This window comes from Haliotis rubra, unplaced genomic scaffold (genome assembly GCF_003918875.1).
Source record: "Haliotis rubra isolate DU_JTF1 unplaced genomic scaffold, ASM391887v1 Scf112, whole genome shotgun sequence".
NCBI lineage: Eukaryota > Metazoa > Mollusca > Gastropoda > Lepetellida > Haliotidae > Haliotis > Haliotis rubra.
This window is the reverse complement of record NW_025765026.1, coordinates 1,405,862-1,415,823: the sequence shown is the minus strand read 5'-3', so window position 1 is coordinate 1,415,823 and position 9,962 is coordinate 1,405,862. Positions and strand designations below refer to the sequence as shown.

Sequence of the window (9,962 nt, the reverse complement as noted above, 5' to 3'; positions counted from 1 at the left end):
AACTCGTTGTTATTTCATATAAACTATACCTTCATTTGGGAAAGGGCTTCAAATGAGACAATTCAAGGAGAAAAACTTTTGGTAATTATATTGCAATAGTTGGCTGCAATAGGCTATCGCTATCGCAATAGTTGTTTCCCCCTCAATAGTCACCCATGACCTGCATAACATGACTGAATTAGTGATTATTGAAATGTAAATTTTCCATATTTTATGTCTGCCTTGCATATGCATAAATGTATGAAATGGAAATTAAAAAAAGTAAAATCAAACTACATAATTGTGTCTTCATATTAAGTGGATCGAATATATATATATATATATATATATATAGATAGATAGATAGATAGATAGATAGATAGATAGATAGATAGATAGATAGATAGATAGATAGATAGATAGATAGATAGATAGATCAGAATGCATTTAAGAATTAATCTCAGTGCACGAGATATTTTATTCATTTTTTTTCTAATGTTTAACCAATGGCCTGGTTAAGTCATTCCTCTCTTCATTACAAGGTGACTTAGACTGGACAGGGCAAGCATTTTACCAGATGTGGAACTGCACAATCGCGATGCGAACGTTCTGCTGACTTTGTAACCCGCACACTTTCTGGTGCTGACGGTATCTTTTTAAGGTGTTCGAGCCTGCTCCACCCTTGTCATATGCCAGATACAATCTTTCTGATCGTTTAAAGTTACATCATTCCATGGTCTCATGTCGTACCTCGTGATGGGAGAATGACTGTCAACTACTCGTCAGTGATTCACCATCAACTTATACTTTTGAGTCTTTTGCATTCTGTTACTTCCAGTTATTATGTTCTACATCCCTTGATTTGTTACCAGGCAGTGGTAGCATCAATTCTATCACGAAATAACCACAATTCTAAAATTTGTTATGCGTTTCTTGTATAAAGATGCATTTTAACCTTATAACATTCCCAATGCTATCCAGTAGATTTATGTACATGTTTCACACCTCAATCTTCAGCATTTACAGACATTGACAAAGCCCAAACATTGAATAAATATGTTGTATCTGTCTCCAATATCAATGATGAGGGCAAGACTTTGCCACCTTTTAGCCATCGCTGTCCTAACAGCATTACAAGCGTTAGTGTTTCTGAAAAGGAATGTCGGATATGATTAAGACTTTACCAGCAAACAAAGCTAGTGGACCTGATGGTATTAATATGAGAATGTTAAAACGAATTTGTACATCAATAGCTGAACCTCTTTGTTTACTGTATAATATTTCTCTGAGTCAGTGTGTTTTTCCTTCAGCTTGGAAAACAGGCAATATTATCCCTATTTTCAAAAAAGGAGATAAATTCCTCCCTACTAATTACAGACCCATAAGTTTATTATCTATCCTCGGGAAAATTTTAAAAAAAATAATGTTAAAGCATTTACATAACCATTTCAATAAACATAGCATTTTAAGTAAATTTCAATCAGGTTTTACTACAAACCACTCTACCACATCTCAACTCATTGAAATCTATCACAATATATGTTCAGCTCTCGATACTCGTCACCTTTATTGTATGATTTTTTGTGACATTTCAAAGGCCTTTGACAGGGTGTGGCATAAAGGGCTATTGCTCAAATTAGAAAATTATGGTGTTCGTGGGCATTTACTTAGTTGGTTAACAAACTATTTATCTGATAGACGACAGAGTGTTTCCATCAATGGTACATTATCAAAAGAATTAAATGTTACTGCCGGAGTTCCTCAAGGATCTGTCCTTGGTCCATTTTTGTTCCTTGTGTACATCAATGATTTACCTGAAACTCTAACAAATGTCACAAGACTGTTTGCCGACGACACTTCAATTGGTGTTGCGGGAAAAGATGTAAAAACCATAGAAGCTACTCTTAACTATGATTTAGCAAAATTGAATGAATTGGCTGACAAATGGTTAGTTAAGTTTAACCCGAACAAGACCAGATTCATGCTTTTTAAAAATGGAAATTGTCCACAAGTTCCTGACTTGATTTTCAATAATGAACATTTGGAACGTGCACATCAACATAAACACCTCGGTGTCATCTTTTCAGATAATACAAAATTGTCTCATCATGTATCTGCTGTAATAGAAAAGGCCGCAAAAATTGTTTCCTCATTACGGACGCTAAAGTACGTATTACCTAGATATATCCTTTCTAGTATGTACGAAATGTATATTAGGCCTATTTTAGAATATGCATCTGAGGTCTGGGATAATTGCTGTTCCTAAATTTCGCACCTCAATTCTCCAAAAGTCATTTATTTATGATTCTGCAAGTTTATGGAATGCTCTCTCCTCTACAACAAAATGTACAAATTCATTATCATCGTTTAAATCAAAGTTATCTGGAAAAAATGACAAGGTTCCAAAATATTTTCTATTTGGTGAAAGAAAGACTAATATACTACACACGAAGTTAAGACATTCGTGTAGTTCATTACAAGCAGATCTGTTTCGTGTTAATCTATCAGAGAGTAGAGCTTGCAATTGTGGTGCTCCGGTGGAAGATGCTAACCATTTCTTCTTAAAATGTCCAAAATTTGTCAGTTGCCGTTTTGATCTGAAGAAAGACTTTGAACTATCAAAAGTTCAGTTAGACATTGATACCATTCTTTACGGCAACCCTGCTCTGCCAAATACTATCAATGAAAATATCTTTAGACATGTGCATAAATACATTGTACGAAGTAAGCGCTTCAATTAATCAATAATATGTCTCAATATTATTATGTCCATCCATTACGTCCAATCATTATTGTTCATTATTGTTCATGTTTCTGATGGGAGCGGGCGGTAATAAGTTACATAACTTGTGCCCAATCCATTTCAACACTGAATAAAATATGTTCAAACAAACACCTGTTTACAGACCGCAGTCATATACCGTTATACAAACCCTCACAAGGGACTGAATTTCTCCACGAAAAGCCTGAGTAATACTTAACCGACAATGAGTGCTCCGAATTGAACAGTTACTTATTATCAGAATGGTGTGTTAAGTTTGATTAAACAGGAAGAAGTTTAAAACTATTCTTTTTAGTTCACCAGCACCAATACAACATATATAGCTTATGCTTAATAAGCGTGACAGGTAATGTTTCTGTCTGAATTATTGACTTCGAGGAAGAATTCATGTTTTCAAGAACCCGGAAGAGAATTACTGATTTAACAAAAGCGATGTTTGTATATCAATAATGTATTTCGAACCTATGAATCTATCTATATCTACCATTATATCTAACGTACAATTGATAACTTTTATCTTGATTTGTTTTTAAAAAGGGAATATATATCTGTCTGGCCCTGAATTGTACCCAACCTGCGTAATTCGGGTTTGTTTGTTTTGGGCTATTTTTTGTTTATTATGCTGGGTGGTTTTGTTTGTTGAGAGTGGGGCGGGGTGGAGTGTTTGTTGTATTCTGGCTGCTTTCGATCTAACCAGTAACAACACATTCCCATATTCAAGTGATAAAATCGTATAAAAACAACTTGTTCCTCGGTTGGGTTTTAACCGAGTTCACGTTATGTGGAGAGGAGAAGGGACTTAACTCGTGTTGTACTGTTGACACATTAAAGCGGGTCTTCACTTCAGCTGTGGAAATCGATCATTGCAGCGATTTCAGAAAGCAATGAAAATTTCCTCTTTCACACTTTCACCACTGGTCTGAATTCTTGGGCCCAAATCCGTAAAGCCCTCACCCCACCCAAACTGTATATAAACCACATGGGCGGATCCAGGAATTGGGGTGGGTGGGGTGTTTTGTTGTTTTTTTTGTTTTTGTTGTTGTTTTTTTTGTTGTTGTTTTGTGTGTGTGTGTGTGTGTGTGTGTTAAAAAAACCTGAACCCCCTTGGCTCCGCAAACACAAATTTCTTTTTTTCAATGTGCTCTTAAGTCATTTTCAAAGAAGGGGGGGAGAAAGAGAAACCACCTGAAACACACACACACACACACACACACACACACACACACACACACACACACACACACACACACACACACACACACACACACACACACACACACACACACACACACACACACACACACACACACACACACACACACACACACACACACCTGGATCCGACACTGAACCAGCTGCCCCTAGAGATCCCTCCCATCCTATTCAAGACATGTCGTTCACAGAGAAGGTCGCCACCCTGGCAAGTCAGGTTGCGGCTACCTCGCTTTCGAAGACAGAATGTTTTAATATGAAACAGCTATAGAAACCAAACATATCCCCCCAAAACAAATCAGAACTCAGATACGGCCTGCCTGTCGATAAATGTTAGCATTCCATCCAGTTGACGTAACGGATAAGTTCCTGAACCTTTCAGTCTGAATACAATGTGTACGTTTAGATTTCCGGTTTCATTACACAAACGTTACCCATTAATGAGTGTTAATTATTTAACTCACGTGGGGCACTTTCTGAACTATAATAAGTTAGTGGGGAAACCTGTATCGCTTCACCATGCTAACAGTGGATTTTGTATTAAATAATCTTGAAATATATTTGAATGCTTAGTTAAATATTCTTGTATAGACATTACTAAAATATATTTTAGAAAATTTTGAAACCTGCGCAATAACATCTGCAATAGAATCAGCCATCACTGTGACTAGCCAATTCCGGGACAGCTCGTGATTCCGCTGGGAATATAGCATGACAGCTTCGTATTTGAAGACAGACTTGCGCTGAGAGAGGACAAACTCACTTCAGCTATAACCGTTTCCTGATTACAGGTATCAGATTTTCATGTCCTTGCATAAAACTTTGAAAACATTATAATTCTGAGTGATGTTACTTCATTTCGTCTTTGTGATTAGTAATCGTTTGCTTGAGTTCTTATGGTCACATAGTTGTCATTTTTGACAAGTTTAATAGTGTTGTATAAGCAGAATCGGAATAGTCTTTTTGCTGTTAAAAGCAGTGCCATCATATTTTTAACAATATTCCCTTTAATTGTAAATACAAATGATTATGATATCCCTAAATCAGTTACCAGATGACCCTTCTGTAACTATGGATTGGTCTTCCCAATTATTTCAGCCTAACATTTCCACAGCTTCACATCTTAGCTTTGAAATAGGATGGCGCTTAACCTTTTATTCTCGGTATAACTATATATGTTCCATCTTCTATGTTTGGGGAAAGAACAGAAAAGGAAAAATTTGTATAAAAGTATTCTTCCCGAGTGTGAGTCGGTTTTGGGGGAGTATGTTTTCAGTTCTTGTTTGTTTGTTTATTTATTTGTTTGATTGATTGATAGCTTTATCTGTATTTCATGTTGGCACTGTGAACCGAGTCCAGTTACTCGATATATAACAAGCCTTTGATGAGGACATGACTAGCTATGAAGAGAATGAGGGAGAGCATGATTGGCTATCATGTGACTGAGGAAGAGCCTGATTGGCTATCATGTGACTGAGGAAGAGCCTGATTGGCTAGCATGTGAGTAAGAGCCTGATTGGCTATGATGTGGCTATAAAGAGCCTGATTGGCTAGATGTGATGAGCCTGATTGGCTATCATGTGACTATAAAGAGCCTGATTGGCTATCATGTGACTGAGGAAGAGCCTGATTGGCAATCATGTGACTGAGGAAGAGCCTGATTGGCTATCATGTGACTGAGGAAGAGCCTGATTGGCTATCATGTGACTGAGGAAGAGCCTGATTGGCTATCATGTGACTGAGGAAGGGCCTGATTGGCTATCATGAATGTAAGGATGACTGGAGAGCCTGATTGGCTATAATGTAAATGACGGAGAGCCTGATTGGCTATAATGTGAATGACGGAGAGCCTGATTGGCTATATGTGAATGAGGAAGCCTGATTGGGATGTGGATGAGGAAGCATGAGCCTGATTGGCTATCATGTGACTGAGGAAGAGCCTGATTGGCTATCATGTGACTGAGGAAGAGCCTGATTGGCTATCATGTGAATGGGGAAGGATGACTGGCTATAACATGAGTAAGGGAGAGTGTGATTTGCTATAATGTGAATGAGCGAGAGCATGATTGCATGGCTGTAATATAAATTAGGATGTATGATTGGCTATAATGTGAATGACTGAGAGCCTGATTGGTTATAATGTAAATGACGGAGAGCCTGATTGGCTATAATGTGAATGAGGGAGAGCCTGATTGGCTATAATGTAAATGACTGAGAGCCTGATTGGCTATAATGTAAATGACGGAGAGCCTGATTGGCTATAATGTGAATGAGGGAGAGCCTGATTGGCTATAATGTGAATGAGGGAGAGCCTGATTGGCTATAATGTGAATGAGGGAGAGCCTGATTGGCTATAATGTGAATGAGGAAGCATGTTTGGCTATGATGTGGATGACAGATAGCCTGATTGGCTATAATGTAAATGACGGAGAGCCTGATTGGCTATAATGTAAATAACGGAGAGCCTGATCGGCTATTTAGAGGTCATAAAATGCCCGAGTCCTTTGCTGGGATTCGAACCACGGACCTTCTGATCGGACGCCTTGCCCACATGTGAATCAATGATCACGATTGGCAATGAGAACGTTGGACAACATGACTGGCAGGGCATGTAGGTACTGGCGAACATCACTGGATATAATGTAGGTGTAGGGGAACATCGATTGAGTAAGGGATCGTTATGTCGATAAATTATCAACATTAATTCCCTCGGGTACAGATCCTACCAAATTCTTCGTTATTCTCCCCAGTATGAATACACCGTAACTTCCTGAAACCTAGCTGTCCCATTCACTACCTCACACATCGTTCAGCCAATCGATCCGCGTGATCTTGTGCAATGCCCGGTAAGCTATATTTCACTGATATAGCTGTCAACACTACCAATGGTCTATTTTGAGAGTTTCGTGATCCGACATGCCTGCGTGTCTGTCATATATATACGATGTATACACGTGTCAGCTTCATTATGTCTTCAGTGTTAAAGGTTCATCGGACATGTATCATAGTGAACAAAATAAAGTGTCAAGCACCGACACTACCCGGACACTGTCAGACACCTGGGCAGCGCGAGAAGGGGGCGGAGCGTCCGATGAGAGTGACAGCTTCACGCGACGTCTCGGGACATATGATGACAGATGGACGGGAAGAAAAGACAGACAAATTTTAGCGAGGGCCGGGTTCGTCTTCACAGGTATACATGTGAAATTAGTAATTCACCATATTACGATATTTAAAAGATAATCTACGTTAAACCACGATCATTATTTTTTAAATAACCGCACAACCGCGAAAACAACTCTATATTTCCGGACATTCCTTCATAAAACAAACTGGTAGCTATAGGCAATTACCCAAAAAATATTTTAACTAATACACAGATGCTACAAAATTTTATTTAAAACAGCTTTTGAAGTACATATGGACGGAAAATCGACGAATGACAAAAAGTGTATTACTCCCAACTGAATACTTTGAGATATATCGCTTGGATAGAGATCAAGAGTTATCATGTGCATTTTAGGTGAACCCTCATTTGCTGAGCCATTCCGAACATCTATCCAGCTCAGAATCAGCCCATGGTGGTAGAAATTACAAGATAAAACAATCCTTCACTCCTCCAGATAAATATTACATAAAGTATTGTCATGCGTTGCCCGTGCATGAATCACAGGTATAACAATGACACCCGGTGCCCAACGCTTCCGGTAAAAGGAAAGATAACAATAATACGTATCCGTACATCGCTAATGTGTCCAATACGTGTTAATTTTTTTTTAAATTACCTCAGGTCCGGAAACAATTTTGTATAATACGATTGATAAATATCATTGCACAGGTATCGGAGACAAGGTTGAGTGTGAACGCTGTGGTCTGAAGCTCCTCAACTGGACGGACACAGATGACGCCCTACACGAACATGCCACCAGGAGGACTCACTGCCCCTTCATCGTCTCCTTGTACCGGAAGCTGGGACAGACACCGCCTCCAAAACATCCCAAGTACCAATCTCTACAGGCACGGCTAGACTCTTTCGTTGATTGGCCGAGAAGGTATGTCCCCAAAACTCCTGAGGAACTGGCATCAGCGGGCTTCTTCTACATCGGGTCAGCTGACCGGGTCACGTGTTTCCAGTGTGGGATAACTCTGAGAGACTGGGAGGAAGAACATGACCCTGTGGCGGAACATCAGAGATACTCGGAACACTGTCAGTTCATCAACAAGACAGACCTGAACCAGCTTGGAGTTGCCACAAGGATATTAGAAGGAACAGCCACAAACCCACAGCTGTTAGACACTTGTATTCCCAGTGAAGCAAATCCACATCTAAATACTCCAGTAAGAAGACACAATGAAGACGTTGGTGGAGCATGTCAGACCAGGTCAGGTTGTGCGTACTCGTCCGATGTTTTAGCATCACTTACGAGACCCGATACAGAGCATTCATCTTTTGCAGCACGCACCTTGACTTTTCAAGGTCATCACCATTCCGCCCGTGGACACCATTCCGAAGATGGTAACGAACAACCACCTCTTTCCATGTCTACTCCAAATATAAGCCCAGTAACTATAAATTCTCAACGACTGGCCGAGGAGAACAGGCGTTTGAAAGAAAACCGCACGTGCAGGGTATGCCAGACTGAGGCTGCCAGCATGCTTTTCTTGCCCTGTGGTCATCTGGTCACGTGCTCGGATTGTGCGCCAAAAGTGTCTGATTGTTGTGTGTGCGGGAAAACAATCCTTGGAACAGTTAAAACGTTTCTAACGTGAGAAGTATAGTAACTGAGATATGACAAGTAGGGCTGCGCAATATAACCGGTTTACCGGTATTTACCGGTTCAGACATGAAAACGATACGTATTGCGATACGCTGATCGAAAACCGGTATTTTGACATGCATTCGGAAAACTTCGTTACAGTCGGAAATCTTCGGATATTTCCGTATTTTTAATTGTTCTTTTCCCTGTTTCATTAGTGCCAAATGTTACTTACATTTTTATTTTGTTATGATTAAAAGTTTTTATAAAAGGTTAATCAATCATTGTGATTTTGTTGTGTTTTTGCTTTATAATCAAGCATTAACTCGATTATAAGTAGTTTTTGTTAAAAAAATAACCCCTGCAATATATTGCAATACATATCGCAATATATGCTTCCGCATGGCAATATATCGCAATATGAAATTTCTCTGCAATACCCACCCTATGACAGGTAAAATCATTGTTTGTGTTGTATATACAGACTGACCATGTATTAATATTCTTGTGAGGGATTACGTTGTTTGTAATGACAACTATTCTGGTCATTGTTTCGAAAGGAATCCCAAACTATTCATTATATTCACAATGTGAAATCGTTTTCAGATATCTGCTAGAACAGATTTTATTTGGCGTAAAAGGCAAAATAATGTTGAAAATTGTGAGAATGAGTTGCTATATTGATTGGGGTATCCCATGTGTTCACGAAAAAGATAAGCATGTCCTTCTCTAAAGGTATCACCCGCCATACAATTTGCGTAAAAAAAGTGAGTGAGTGAGTTGAGTTTTACGACGCACTCAGCAATATTCCAGCCATATGGCGGCGGCGTAAAAAAAAGTAAACAACTAATGGAAAGATACTCCAGTCACAACATAAAGTACTTACTGATATTGTTGAAACGAACAATAATATGCTGATTTTGAATTACGTAAAAGTGTCAGAGATTCTGCTGTTTTATAGTGGAATAGGGAGGGCCAGGTGTGGATGGAGAGCGGCATTTGTTCTGTGGTTGACATAGCTAAGATAAATAGCGTTCAACGCTGTTCATGTTAGTGAACACTATGTATTTTAGCTATAGTTGACACAGCATAATATTTACATGATACTGAGCTTATGATGAAATCACGGTAAAGCAGAGCCCAATGTTCAATGTCTTCAGAAAGTGGTTCGAAGTCAATACGACATGGTGACAATACCGTCTGTTGGGGAAAGGGTTAACGTATAATACCCC

At 39.0% G+C, this 9,962-nt stretch overlaps 1 protein-coding gene across 1 annotated transcript; it reads left to right on the top strand.

Annotated features, from left to right (window-relative positions):
• The first annotated feature begins 6,970 nt into the window (after positions 1–6,970).
• On the top strand, positions 6,971–8,758 carry LOC124289984 (putative inhibitor of apoptosis). The gene is made up of 2 exons (XM_046726648.1): positions 6,971–7,166; positions 7,812–8,758. The coding sequence occupies exons 1-2, from the start codon at positions 6,971–6,973 to the stop codon at positions 8,741–8,743; spliced, it is 1,128 nt and encodes a 375-aa protein (XP_046582604.1). The 3' UTR covers positions 8,744–8,758.
• The last annotated feature ends 1,204 nt before the right edge of the window (positions 8,759–9,962 follow it).

Excerpts from the sequence above, each read along its gene's own strand:
- LOC124289984 (XM_046726648.1), top strand. The coding sequence starts at position 6,971 with ATGTATCATAGTGAACAAAATAAAGTGTCAAGCACCGACACTACCCGG. Across the intron at positions 7,167-7,811 it reads GGCCGGGTTCGTCTTCACAG|GTATCGGAGACAAGGTTGAG; the intron begins GTATACATGTGA and ends ATCATTGCACAG.